General features: G+C 43.5%; 1 protein-coding gene across 7 annotated transcripts in view; it reads right to left on the bottom strand.

Moving 5' to 3' along the window:
- The window catches only part of TJP2 (tight junction protein 2), a 134,036-nt gene that overhangs the window by 83,536 nt on the left and 36,239 nt on the right, over positions 1–14,261 (bottom strand). For 3 of the 7 annotated variants that reach the window (XM_029202533.1, XM_029202536.1, XM_029202540.1), the window contains exon 1: positions 900–1,067. The exons of the other annotated variants lie outside the window; for them this stretch is intronic. In XM_029202533.1, coding sequence (XP_029058366.1) covers positions 900–959 — 60 coding nt within the window. In that variant the 5' untranslated portion in view covers positions 960–1,067. Of the gene's footprint in view, positions 1–899; positions 1,068–14,261 lie in introns of those variants that run through there. 7 annotated transcript variants of the gene reach the window in all.

Here is a 14,261-nt window from a genome sequence, read left to right as displayed (position 1 = left end):
GAGGAGGGAGGAGGGAGGGAGGAGGGAGGAGGGAGGGAGGAGGGAGGAGGGAGGGAGGAGGGAGGGAGGGAGGAGGGAGGGAGGGAGGACAATTTCTAGGATGGGATGAGTCTACACTGGGAACTGCAGGAAAACCACAACCATTACTCAGGCCAGACAGCTGCCAAGGAAGCAGCGCTGCCTAAGAACTGAAGCTAAAATAGAGGTGGGAGGCTGTATTCCTTTCCATTACTAAGCCCTGGAGTATTCACTCCCAAGTTCATCCACATTTCAAGAATGTTAAAACCCTGCAGTCAAAACGCTGATTATTTATAACTTAAAATAAACTACTGTGTAAAGGAGAAACTTTACAAATGAAGACACAAAAGAAAAGGAACTGGTGACAGGTAAGATAATACCAGAGTACATATCCATTCCCTATTGCAAATAACTTTTACCTATATTGCAGAGGCAACTGATTAAAAGGGAAAGAGAGGATTCTGGTCTCCAGAGAGTTGTCAGTTTGTCTCACGCACACACGCCTGTAATTTTGCATCAAGTAGAGAGTGCGGTTTGAAACTGAGAAGGAAAACACAAAGGCATAGGGCAGGCGACACAACAGGAACAACGAGATGCCTCCGAAGTAGCACCGATCCAAGACAGAGTTCAAGACAGTCTTCCCTACTTCCGACTTAACCTGAAATCCAAGTGACTTTAGAGAACAGAGAAAAGGGTCCAGGAGCCCTGGAGGCCACGAGACACCACCCCTGTCCGGTGAAACCTAGTCCCTGCCCTCAACCCCACCTCCGGATGGGAGAATCCCAGCCACCTAATGCGCATCTGGGAAGCCCACCACGCGCTCCCATGCCCCGTCCTCGCGACCCTTCTCCCAACCAAGCGGGACGCAAGAGGGCACTTACTTGGAGACAACCTGACATCTCCCGCCGGGGTGGAAACCCGCGATCTCCTCGCACCGGCATCTTCAGGCGCGGGTCCCGCGTGGGCGCGCAAGTCCAGGACCCGGCTCCACCTCCTCCTTCTCCTCCTCTGGGCGGCAGGTCGGTCCTCCGACCCGCAGCCGGGTTTTAGCCAGGTGCCGGCCCGCGGGAACCCACCCCTTTGTCCCTCCCCCCTCGGCGCGGCGTCGGCCCGCCCCCGGCCCGAGGCAGCGCCTCTGCGCCCGCCGCCTGGCCCGGGAAACTCTCAAACGGGCCGCTACCACCCCCGCGCGACCCGGGGGAGGGTTCGCCGGCGCCGCACCCTCGAGGGGCCCGCAGAGGGCCGTGTCACGCGCGACTCCCGGCCGGGGACGAAGGAGGGCGGCAGCAGCAGGGGGATCCTGAGGACAGAGCGTCCCGCGGCCCCGACACCCAACCCCCCCACCGGCGGACCTGATGGTTCGCTCCGGGGCGATCTCTGCGAGCAGCAGGTCCGGCTCCGGGCGCCCGCCGGGGGAGCGCTGCAAGTTTGCGTGTAGCAGCGAGCCCTGGGCGGCCTGTTTGTCCACGGGTTCTTCCCTCAAGGTCGCGTGCGCATCCTGTACGAACCCTTTCTGGAGAGGTTTGCAGAAACCGAAAAGTTTTTTCTGTCCTGCCTAGAGGAGACACACACACACACACACACAGACACACACACACAGACACACACACACACTGTACCCCTACACACACACACACACACACACACACACACACACACACACTGTACCCCTACGTTTAAAACACGACTTTGGAGAAAAATACACTCCAGGTTATCTCTTTGGCACATTTCCAATAACTCCAGTAAAGCGATTAAAACTCCTCTCCCATCACCAGCTTTTCAAAGGCTTTCTTTAAAAAAGTAGGTCACAAATGCTTATCAGGCAGGATTCATCGAATTCAACTCAGTACATTTATTCGTTTTAGAGTCCTCTATGTATAAAGAATTGTGCACGATAAATAAACGTTTCCTTATTTTAAGAGCATGTAAATTATTTGGAGAATCAAAACAGGTACACTGATTAAAAATATAATGGTGGATTTGAAATCTTAAGGAAACCATGTTGGTTTGATCTGACCAGCTGACAAGATACAGATGCCGGGCTCTCTCCCTGAAAAGTTGCTTCACTTCCTGCCTAATCAAAACAAGTTTGGCAGTGTATGTGGAAAAACAAGTACAGCAGATGCCTCTCTGAAAGTGTGAGGCTTCTGGCCTCCTCTGGAATGGCTAAGTGCCTGCCTCTGAATAAAAAGCACTGTGAGTAACATTTCCCATTTTCCTTCAAGTCTCCAGAATTAGACGTTTTGGCTGTATTCCTGATGTAAGGTGTTACTCTCCTGATGAAAGAGCCATTTTAAAAAAATGTTTCCCAAATTAGGCGGTTCGGACAAATAATAACAATGGCAGCATTTGTGAACTGGTCACACCTTAGTGACATGAGCTTACACCACTAAGCATTTAAAGAGGAACAAGGGAACCCAGAATGTAGCAATTATATCTGCTGAATGATTTCCTTTTTCTCACTAGAGTTCTACAGTCCAATATGATAACCACTTGCCACATGTGAGTATTGAATACATTCACATTTAAATTAACTAAAATTAGGGCTTCCCTGGTGGTGCAGTGGTTAAGAATCCGCCTGCCAACGCAGGGGACATGGGTTTGAGTCCTGGTCTGGGAAGACCCCACGTGCCGCGGAGCAACTAAGCCCCGTGCGCCACAGCTACTGAGCCTGCGCTCTAGAGCCCGCGAGCCACAACTACTGAGCCCGTGTGCCACAACTACTGAGGCCCACCGCCTAGAGCCTGAGCTACACAACTAGAGAAGCTACTGCAATGAGAAGCCCGTGCACCGCAAGAAAGAGTAGCCCCCACTCGCCGCAAGTAGAGAAAGCCCGCGCACAGCAACGAAGACCCAATGCAACCAAAAATAAATAAATAAAATAGATTAATTTATTTTTAAAAATTAACTGAAATTAAAGGAAACAAAAAATTCAGTTTCTTAGTCACATTAGTCACATTTCCAGTGCTCAGTCAGTAGCCACATGTGGCTAGTGGTTACATTGGACAGTGTAGATATAGAATATTTCCATCACTGCAGACAGTTCTATTGCATCACACTACTCCAAATGATGACATACTTTTACAGTAGAAATACAAATATTTTGGCACAATACATAGTTCTGACTCAGATGTTGAAAAAAAGTGATTCAATTGATACAGTAGCATTGCTGGTGGCAGTATAAATCAATACAACTCTTTGGAAAAACAAGTTATAGTAGTACATATTTTTCACATGTGGGTGTGCACATGTGAACCCCACTCCTAGAATTTTTTTCTCTGAAGACCTTCTATCCAACAAGTAATTACCAAACACCTTCTGTCAAGTCTGAACCCCCTCATAAAAGACTTAGGCTCTATCCTCAGAGAGTCAGTTTATTGTAGTAGACAATCAGTAAATTATAAGAAACCACGTGAGTGTTGACATTCCTGGCAGACTCAGGGTAGTCTGGGGGCTTTCAGGAGAGGTGTTCCTCACCAGACTAGGGGTATGGAGTTTAGGGAAGGCTTTCCGGAAATGAGGTAGCTTACACATTCTAAAGGACAGGTAGGAATGAGTTTGTGAGACAAAAAGAGGGGCAAGAACTTTCCAGATGAAGGCAATAAATAACAAGTAGAGAAACAAGGAAGGAAGACCATGGGCTTGCTCTTGAGGTGCCAGGAAGTAAGGCTGTCCAGACAAGCAGGGGCAGTGTTCCACTGTGACACAATAGAAGAGGGATTAGACTGGCATTTTATGAAGATCACTCTGTCAGCTTCTTGAAAGACGGATCAGTTGGGTGGCAGTTGTGGGGAGGGGCATCAGTAAGAATGACAAGACCAGCAAAAAAAAAAAAAAAAAAAATGGATTTTTGTGGGAATGCAGGTGAGAGATGATGCGGCTATGAAGTTAGACAAAAGGAGCCACTTCAAGAGAAATTAAGGAAGTGTAATGAGCAGACTGGGTGCCTGCCTGACCAGATGCGCGGTAAGGAAGAGGGAAGCAAGTCTACGGTGACTCTTAGGTTTCTGGCTTAACGAAGTCGATGACGGTGCCTTTTGCCAAAATAGGAAACACAGGAGTGGGAGCAGATGTTGAGAGGGGCTTGAGGAAGGATGGTGAATTCGATTAAGTACTGATTGGGTTCTGAGGACTACGCGTTCTCCAGGTGGAGATGCTCAAGTATCTACTATATGCCAGGTATTGATGAGTGTTTGCGTAGAGAGATTTGAGGTGGAGGAAGAGATTTGGAAATCGCCAATGTATCAAGAAAGCTGAAGTCATGGGACATAAAGAGACTTTTCAGAGAAGTGATGAAGACTGAGGCAGAAGAAGAATAAGGATAGAACCCAACCCTGGGAATGCCAATATTTAAGGGGCAAGCTTAAGTCCTCAGAGTAGAGATAAAAGAGGAACTGCCAGAAGGGGAAGGAAAAAATCCTCTGGTGCAAGGTGTCCAAAAAGTCAAGAGAAAAATGAATTTCAAGAAGGGAAGAACAGCCAACATGGAACTTTGAGGAGTTCAACTAAGATAACAACAGAAGACATTCACCAGGAAGAGGACCACTGCTCATCCTGGCCAGCGCTGTTTCAATGGCAAGATGGGACTGGAAGTTAGATGACAGAGGGTGACTGGGAGGTGGGACAGCACTTCATTGTATGCCTATTTATAATAACACAAGGTGGAAACCATCAATGTCCAAGGATGGAGGGCTATTAAATTACAAAAAATCAACTTAATTGGCATAGCAAGCCATCATTTAAAATTATATAAAGAAGTCTGGGACTTTCCTGGCAGTCCAGTGGTTAAGACTCCACGCTTTCATTACAAGGGGCACGGGTTTGATCCTTGGTTGGGGAACTAAGATCCCGCAAGCCATGCAGTGCAGCCAAAAAAAAAAAAAAAAGTATCTATCCTGATGGCAATAACCAAGAAATTACAAAAGAAAAGAACTGGAAACTATATGAGAACATGGTTTGATGAATGGATAGGATTGTGTGTATTTTTCTTTTTAAATTTTAGTTATTGTTTGTGCAATAGATAATTTTTCAACACTTGTCATTATGTATTACAGTGTAAGATCCTTAAATTATAGTCAGAAGACCTCAAATAAATGTAATAAACTAAACACTTTTAATTAGATTTCCTCAAGAATGTTAAGATTTGGGGATACACACACACACACACGCACGTGCGCTTACATACATATTTGCAACATGATTATAAAGTATGATTAAATGGGAGCAAAGGAACCTGACATGAAAAGTTCCAGGCTAACTGAGCAATTTAATTGGCCTGCACACTGGATGGCAGATTAGAATTATAAAGACACTCTTCTTCAATAAGTGTTTCTTTTTTTTTAAATTTTTTATTTTTTACATATGTTCCCATATCTCTTCCCTCTTGCGTCTCCCTCCCTCCCACCCTCCCTATCCCACCCCTCCAGGCGATCACAAAGCACCGAGCTGGTGAATAAGTGTTTCTTGAATGCCTAGCATGTACCCTGGGGTAGGTATACAGAAGATAAAGGCAATATAAAACAGGGGGCTTGCTCACAGCATGAAGAGAAAGACATGTAAACAAACAATGACAAGGCACAAGAATTGCTCAAGTACATGTACGACTGAGGTGCTGACAGTTAAAACTCTGCCTGAGGAAAGGGCACTTTTCAGGAGACAAGGCCCGGCATAACTTTCCAAATCAAAGGACCATACCAATAACTGTGCATATTCACTTAAAGGACTCCTTCTTCCACAAGCAGCCACCCACAGCCCCTAAAAGAACATCCAGGAGAGAGGCATTCAAAGTTTTGCTCTGCCCCTCATGCCTTCACCTTTCGTTATTTAATGTTATCCTTGCTCACTTTCAAAGTTTGCTAACTCCACGTGCGTGCACCTAGGAATGGCCCTGTAAGCACACAGCGACAAGGTGGCCGTCCACAAGCCAGCAAGAGGGCCCTCACTAAGAACCAAGTCTGCCAGCACCTTGATCTTGGACTTCTCAGCCACCAGAACTGTGAGAAGTAAATGTCTGTTGTTTAAGCCACCTTTTCCGTGGTGTTCTGTTATAGCAGCCTGAGCTAAGGCAGCCTCCACGTCCTACATGAGTGGACCCTGCTGCGTTCTCCAAGCACAGCTCAGGCTGCAGACTCCCAACCTCACTTCCTGGAGCTACACTGGTCTTTCTTTGTAGTTGTTGCTCTTGAGACCCTGCCAAGCTCATTTCTGCCCCAGAGCCTTTGTTGGAGCTTCTCTGCCTGGACCACAGAGCCAGCTCCTGCTTAGATTTCTCTTTCCATCTAAAGTAGGAAGCATCCCTTGAGGTAGTTATCAGGAAGCAATGCCCTCAGGAGAAAGCCAAGTCTAAATTAAAGCAAGGAGGTGGAGTCCAGCTGAGTGTTTCATTTACTGTGAATCAAGGGTTTCAGAGAGCCCAGTGCAGGGGTATGAAAGGGGTGGGGGGGCGGTAGCAGGTTTGTTTAGGGGAAGTGAAGACCAGAGAGGAACAACAGCAGGAAGGGAGAACAGCCCAAGAAAGGGCCCCCTCTTTTTAAACATCATCATCATTATTACCACCATTGGTAACATGTTGGCATTGCTGCTATCATCACTACAATGAAAAGGGTTAGAGTAAGAGCAAAAAGGATGAACACATCAGGAATCAGACTTAACGGGGAGAGAAAGTTCTCAGTTCTAAATGGATGCTGCCTTCTATTCGCCTCTCCTCTCCCTGCCAGTGGCACAAACTCCAAACCCCAGCATCCCCCATACCCGCCCCGCCCTGTGTAAGAACTCAGCAATGGGTTCACCTGGCCACAAAGTTGTCAAAAGAATTAGCTGTGCAACTCAGAGTCAGCTGCATGGATTATACGTCTGAGGAGGCCCCAGACTGGCATTACGGGGGGCAGTTCTGGCTGGAAGGAGGTGGCTGTGGTCTGGGCTGACCTTGGGGTGCAAGGCTGTCAATGGGCAGGCTTCTAGGAGACTTATGGGGCTGGTCTGGGTGTGCTCAGGCTGGCAGGCAAGGCAAGGCGTACTCAGCCTGATTAACAGGGAGTTGAGATAAAGCATAATCCAACTCCAAACCTGGAGATCCTAAAAGCACTTTCTGGGGTATGGTCTCATCTGGACAGACCCTGCTAGAGAGAGCACTCTGCCTGTGGGGGAACCCTCCCCTCCTGGCAAGGTGCCCTGGGTCCTAGAGGCACTGTGCTCTGCGTTTTGATATATTTTTTTATTATTTCACTACTATTTACATTGCAGAGTATATAAAATCCACACTCTTCAGGGACAGGTGCCGCTTGTTAACCCTCCATTAAAAAACAAAAAAACCAAAAAAACCTGGATAGAAAGTAATTGATTAAAGGCACATTGTGTGCCGCAAAATCTTTCAAACACTACTTTAACTGATTTAATGTAAATCCTCGCATCGCCCCTGTATATTTGGCATTATTGCCCTACTTTAAGATGAGGAAACCAAACTTCCCGGAGGAAAACAGCTTGCCCAAGGTCATCACGGAGTAGATGGTGGGTAAGACTCCAGACCTACTGGACTCAAAGCCCATTCTCATCACTGCTCTCTGGCCCCTCGCCTCTACAGCAATAAAACAATTGCACACAGTTGGGGTAGAGGTAAGTCTTTGGTTGTTATCATTGTTGTTTTCCTTTTGGCTCCTTTTAACAGAACTTAAGAGGGGTTTTGCTGATACAACAACCGAACAAACAATGCTGAGGAATATTTGTGAAAATCTTCCTCTACAATATTAGAAAGGTAAATGCCGCAAATGTCATTTGACTCCAGCTAGTGAGCCAGGAATTAGAATTCTCAATTCAAATATGATTCTGGTGCTAAGAATTCCAGCGGTCCCTCTCCCAGAATAAGTTCCTTAAGAAAAACACTTTAATAAGGTAATAATTTTCCTTTTTAAGGAAAAATGCCCTCATCTCCCATGCAAGGGAGGGAATCCAAGGTGAGAGAGGCCCAGGGGACTGTCCACGTGATACACAAGTCCTCCAGGAAGACCAGAGGGGTCCCTGGCAACACCTGAATTTCTTTTAAAAAAATTATCAACAGAATCCTCTAGCCCTAAGATCTCAGTACCCTGATAGACACAGACTGAAATTGTTGAAGTGTCTCCTTGACTGTCAAAGGATCCTAAGACCTGAAAGTGGCCTTAGAAAAAAGCTGCAAACAGACAGTTTTCCAGGGCAGCCACGCAAAACAGTGCAGGCCTCTTAAAACAAAGGAAGCTGGGCCTGGGAAAGGCACTTCCAAGAGGCATTCGATAAAGCGTGAAACATGGCTCTAAAGCTTGAAACATGGCTCATAGCATTTGTTTCTATAAGAACAGCTTCCTAAATTTTCCTGATGATAAGAATCACCTGAGGTATCCCAGGTCCCTCCCTGAGATACTGATTCAGTGGATCTGAGAAGGGCCCTGGGGAAATTTACATTTTTAGCAGGTACCCACCAGGGTGAGTCTTATCATCAGGGAGGTTTAGGACATTCTGCTAAAGGGACTTGGTTACAATTCTCTGACCCAAGACAGGAAGGTTACCATTTTGAAGGGAGGTAAAACATTTCCAAGGTCAGAAAATAATTCTCTACTTGCAAAACGTCTTTGGTTTACAAACGAAAGGGTCTGATCTTATAATCCTCTTGGTATGCTGATTTGCATACGTATTTATATATACACATATGTTTGGATTTCAGTTATTTTTAAATAAATGATACTTGTTTATTTACACAAGCCATACAGTAGATCACACAAAAAACAGTAAAATGCGACTAAAGTGTCATCATCCAGAGCAAACTACTGTTAATAATTCGATGAGCGTCCTTCCAGGTACCTCCATGCACAGGTAAGCATGCAGATATCATACATAACGTTATATACCTGGGACTATACTAGACACGCTCTTTTGCTACCTGTTATTTCTACATAGGAATATCGTTTGACTAATTTTTTCATGGCAATATAGATCTATATTATCATTTTTCTAGCTGCATAATATTCCATTTGTATGAATATACCATAATTTGCTGAATAAATACTTAAAAGTTCTTTTAAAAACTGGTATAGAGGACAAAGTAAAAATCAGATGGATGAAACTCTTAAGATTTTCCATAGACAATGAGAAAACAAGTAGTTTGTAAGACTCAGGCGCAATTCATAAGATGTGTATAGCGTACAGGACTTCCCTGCTGGTCCAGTGGGTAAGACTCTGCGCTCCCAATGCAGGGGGCCCAGGTTTGATCCCTGGTCAGGGAAGTAGATCCCACATGCATGCCACAAATAAGAGTTCGCATGCTACAACTAAGAAGTCCGCATGCAACTAAGACATGGTGCAGCCTAAATAAATAAATATTAAAAAAAAAAAAGATGTTTATAGTGTACATAGTATGTTAGTAACGTGTAAGATATGTTAAAAAACAAAATAAATGGAGTGTTTTTATGTTAAATATAGATGAAAAGAATGAAACAAATAAGAATGTTACTTATAAATAGAAGGGTTCTGATGGAAGGACAAAGTAAATCGTAAATATTCATATTGAATAAAATATTAATAAACGTAATAATATCTAATTTACAATTGTATTTATTTAGATATAATATAATGTAATAATACATTTTTATAACTATATTATTGTTAATAATAAATATTCCCTATCTAATAAAATATTAATGATACATAATAAAGCCCAGCTCATGTTGCCTCCATATTGACAGCTAAATCATCCTAAATTGATCACCCATTGGTGACACCCATTATGTCCAATTCTGGCCCCATGTATACTCTGTCCCAAAATGCAGACAAATTACTAGTGAGCTATAGCTATTGGCCAGGTATACTTGCCCTGCGTCCCTCCGATGGAGCAAGCCTATGCTGGCTTCAGACACCTTTTATCTGCTAAGACCCCTTGTTCAACCACAGGTCTGGTCTTTGTGACCACACCATCACTGGGGAAAGCTGACACCGCACAGAGACAGGACATATAAAGATTGCAAGCACAGGTTCCAGGGTATGGACCTTTCACCCTATTAATATCCTAACCTAACTATGTTAAAGTGTTCGAATCTTTTCCCCTTGCTTCTCACTGCATGTTTTCAAATTGAATAAATCGTGTGACTGCAACACCCCACTTTGGTGTCTGAGCCTTTCTGTCTCATAATCTCTGGGAGAGCTTGCCTGGCAGTGTCCTTGGAGGCTAAGACTGCATCAAGGTAATTTCCCACATTCCTAGGGTAATGGAGAGAAGCAGGCAACCGGGAATTCCTGTCCAGGGTATTTTGTCTAATCTCGCCCTACAATCACATTACCTCTAAATGAATCAAACTTTTGGCTGAACTGAAAATCACTGTCACCAACCACTGAACTAATGAAAACGTGAAGTACCAAAATCAGGGCTCCAGTGATGACACTCCTCCCAACCAGAAGCTAATTGCATTATTTTATTATAATGGGAATCATAAAATAAGCTTACTCCAGCCTTCCCCACACAGCCACAGCACCAGGAGCCCAATAAAGGCAGCACACACACACACACAATGTAACTGCTGATTGAAAATTCAATTGCATATCTCAGCCACGGAAGAGCCCTTGTCCATGAAAATTTTCTTAGGCAGTGCTGTGCTTAGCCTAGAGGGTACCTGAAGCCAGTTACTGGATCCCTGAGTGTCTGGAATAGGTGGAGGATGAAGTGCTGAAGAGAGAGGCAGGTGGTGGGGAGGAAAAAGGGTGATAAGTACAGAGATTCCTTTTAAGAAATGTGGCTGTGAAAAGTAAGAGAGAGGTGGGGCTCTGGGTTCACAAGCCCCTAGTCATCTTTGAGTTCTTGGGTTCTGGGCTCTCTAAAACATGCAGGAGTATAATTAAATTTATGTTTCAGAACCTAGATGGACTATTACTCATCTATGTGCTATACTTAAAAGGTCCAGACATCTCAGATTCCAGTGATAGGCCAATGGCCACCTCTCTGTCTTGCTGATTTCATAAGTGAACAATGCACTCTAATTTTTGTTTGGAAAACATGGTAGAATATAACTAACACAGTCAAAATTAAACACTTCATATTTTAATTTTTCTTCCACTTCAGTGGTACACCAGTTTCTCACAATGAAAGTTTGCTTAAATTCCAAAAATGACAAAGTCTTTCTATCTACATATTTGGAGCAATGCTCTTTCGTTTTAAATACTTAGAGAAGAAAATATGGAATTATTCTTTGGGTACTGACAAAACTATTTGTCTGAAATCTCTGTAGCTAGACAATTAAGTTGCTTCAATCCCTGAATGCTGAAATAATTCCAAGAAAATGTATTTATAATACAAGTGCACGTTGCTTAAAACATTTAGGCTGGTTTGAGATGGAAATTAAGAATAGAACATCTCGTGTTTGTTTCCAGCTCAGCTGAGGGCCAGGAAGGAGGTGCACCAGCCACAAATGACAGGCGGAGCCCGACAACGTTGGAAGAGCCCTTGGGCTGAGTGGAGGTACTTCCTCCACTGAAGTCTTGAACCCCTCAAACTCATCCATGAGGACAGGAATCAACTTCTTCCAAACTTCCATTAATGCGAGAAACAGGCTGAGGGAGATTTGGGCTGTGCCTGGGTTCCACAACCAGAGAGTGACTGAGACATCACTTCATCCACTTCTTCTGACTTTAAACCATTCTGCTCTCTCAAGTGTCAGGTGCCTGCCACAGTTCCTCAATCAGGTATCGAACTCGTGTCCCCTGCAGTGAAAGCACGGAGTCTTAACCACTGGACCAGGGAATTCCCCAGAATCTGCTTTTGACCAAGACTCCTCCCATCAACCAGGCAGGTGGCTGACAGTTTTTGTGCTTGAGCCAGGTGTCAGGCCTGAGCCTCTGAAGTGGGAGAGCCCAGTTCAGGACATTGGTCCACCAGAGACCTCCCGACCCCATGTAATATCAAATGGTGAAAGCTCTCCCAGAGATCTCCATCTCAATGCTAAGACCCAGCTCCACTCATCGACCAGCAAGCTACAGTGCTGGACACCCTATGCCAAACAACTAGCAAGACAGGAACACAACCCCACTCATTAGCAGAGAGGTTGCCTAAAATCATAATAAGTTCACAGACACCCCAAAACACACCACCGGGTGTGGTCCTGCCCACCAGAAAGACAAGATCCAACCTCATCCACCAGAACACAGGCATCAGTACCCTCTACCAGGAAGCCTACACAACCCACTGAACCAACCCTACTCACTGAGGGCAGACACCAAAAACAACAGGAACTACGAAACTGCAGCCTGTGAAAAGGAGACCCCAAACACAGTAAGTAAAGCAAAATGAGAAGACAGAGAGATACACAGCATATGAAGGAGCAAGGTAAAAACCCACCAGACCAAACAAATGAAGAAGAAATAGGCAGTCTACCTGAAAATGAATTCAGAGCAATGATAGTAAAGATATCCAAAATCTTGGGAACAGAATGGAGAAAATATAAGAAATGTTTAACAAGGACTTAGAAGCACTAAAGAGGAAACAAACAGTGATGAACAACACAATAAAGGAAATTAAAAATTCTCTAGAAGGAATCAATAGCAGAATAACTGAGGCAGAAGAATGGATAAGTGACCTGGAAGATAAAATAGTGGAAATAAATAGCACAGAGCAGAATAAAGAAAAAAGAATGAAAAGAATTTAGGACAGTCTCACAGACCTCTGGGACAACATTAAAGGCACCAACATTAGAATTATAGTGGTCCCAGAAGAAGAAGAGAAAAAGAAAGGGACTGAAAAAATATTTGAAGAGATTATAGTTGAAAACTTCCCTAATATGGGAAAGGAAATAGTCAATCAAGTCCAGGAAGCACAAAGAGTCCCATAGAGGATAAATCCAAGGAGAAACACACCAAGACACATATTAATCAAACTTTCAAATATTAAATACAAGGAAAACATATTAAAAGCAGCAAGGGAAAAACAACAAATAACATACAAGGGAATCCCCATAAGGTTAACAGCTAATCTTTCATCAGAAACTCTGCAAGCCAGAAGGGAGTGAAAGGACATATTTAAAGTGATGAAAGAGAAAAACCTACAACTAAGATTACTCTACCCAGCAAGGATCTCATTCAGATTCGATGGAGAAATTAAAACATTTACAGACAAGCAAAAGCTGAGAGAATTCAGCACCACCAAACCAGCTCTACAACAAATGATTAAGGAACTTCTCTAGGCAGGAAGCGCAAGAGGAGGAAAAGACCTACAATAACAAACCCAAAACAATTAAGAAAAAGGTAATAGGAACACACATATCAATAACTACCTTAAATGGAAATGAATTAAATGCTCCAACCAAAACACAGACTGGCTGAATGGATACAAAAACAAGACTTGTATATATGCTCTCTACAAGAAACCCACTTCAGATCTAGGGACACGTACAGACTGAAAGTGAGGGGATGGAAAAAGATATTCCATGCAAATGGAAATCAAAAGAAAGCTGGAGTAGCAATTCTCATATCAGACAAAAGAGACTTTAAAATAAAGACTATTACAAGAGACAAAGAAGGATACTACATAATGATCAAGGGATCAATCCAAGAAGAAGATATAACAATTGTAAATATTTATGCACCCAACATAGGAGCACCTCAACACATAAAGCAAATACTAACAGCCATAAAAGGGGAAATGGACAGTAACACAATCATAGTGAAGGACTTTAACACCCCACTTTCACCAATGGACAGATCATCCAAAATGAAAATAAATAAGGAAACACAAGCTATAAAAGATACATTAAACAAGATGGACTTAATTGATATTTATAGGACGTTCCATCCAAAAACAACAGAATACACGTTCTTCTCAAGTGCTCATGGAACATTCTCCAGGAAAGATCATATCTTGGGTCACAAATCAAGCCTTGGTAAATTTAAGAAAACTGAAATCATATCAAGTATCTTTTCTGACTGCAATGCTATCAGACTAGATATCAATTACAGGAAAAAATCTGTGAAAAATAAAAACACATGGAGGCTAAACAATACAATACTAAATAACCAAGAGATCACTGAAGAAATCCAAGAGGAAATCAAAAAATACCTAGAAACAAATGACAATGAAAACATGACAACCCAAAACCTATGGGATGCAGCAAAAGCAGTTCTAAGAGGGAAGTTTAAAGCAATATAATCCTACCTCAAGAAACAAGAAACATCTCAAATAAACAACCTAACCTTATACCTAAAGCAATTAGAGAAAGAAGAACGAAAAACCCCCACAA

Source organism: Monodon monoceros, unplaced genomic scaffold (genome assembly GCF_005190385.1).
Source record: "Monodon monoceros isolate NGI ecotype Baffin Bay Population unplaced genomic scaffold, NGI_Narwhal_1 Super_Scaffold_5, whole genome shotgun sequence".
Classification (NCBI taxonomy): Eukaryota; Metazoa; Chordata; class Mammalia; order Artiodactyla; family Monodontidae; genus Monodon; species Monodon monoceros.
This window is presented reverse-complemented; position numbering and strand designations above follow the sequence as displayed.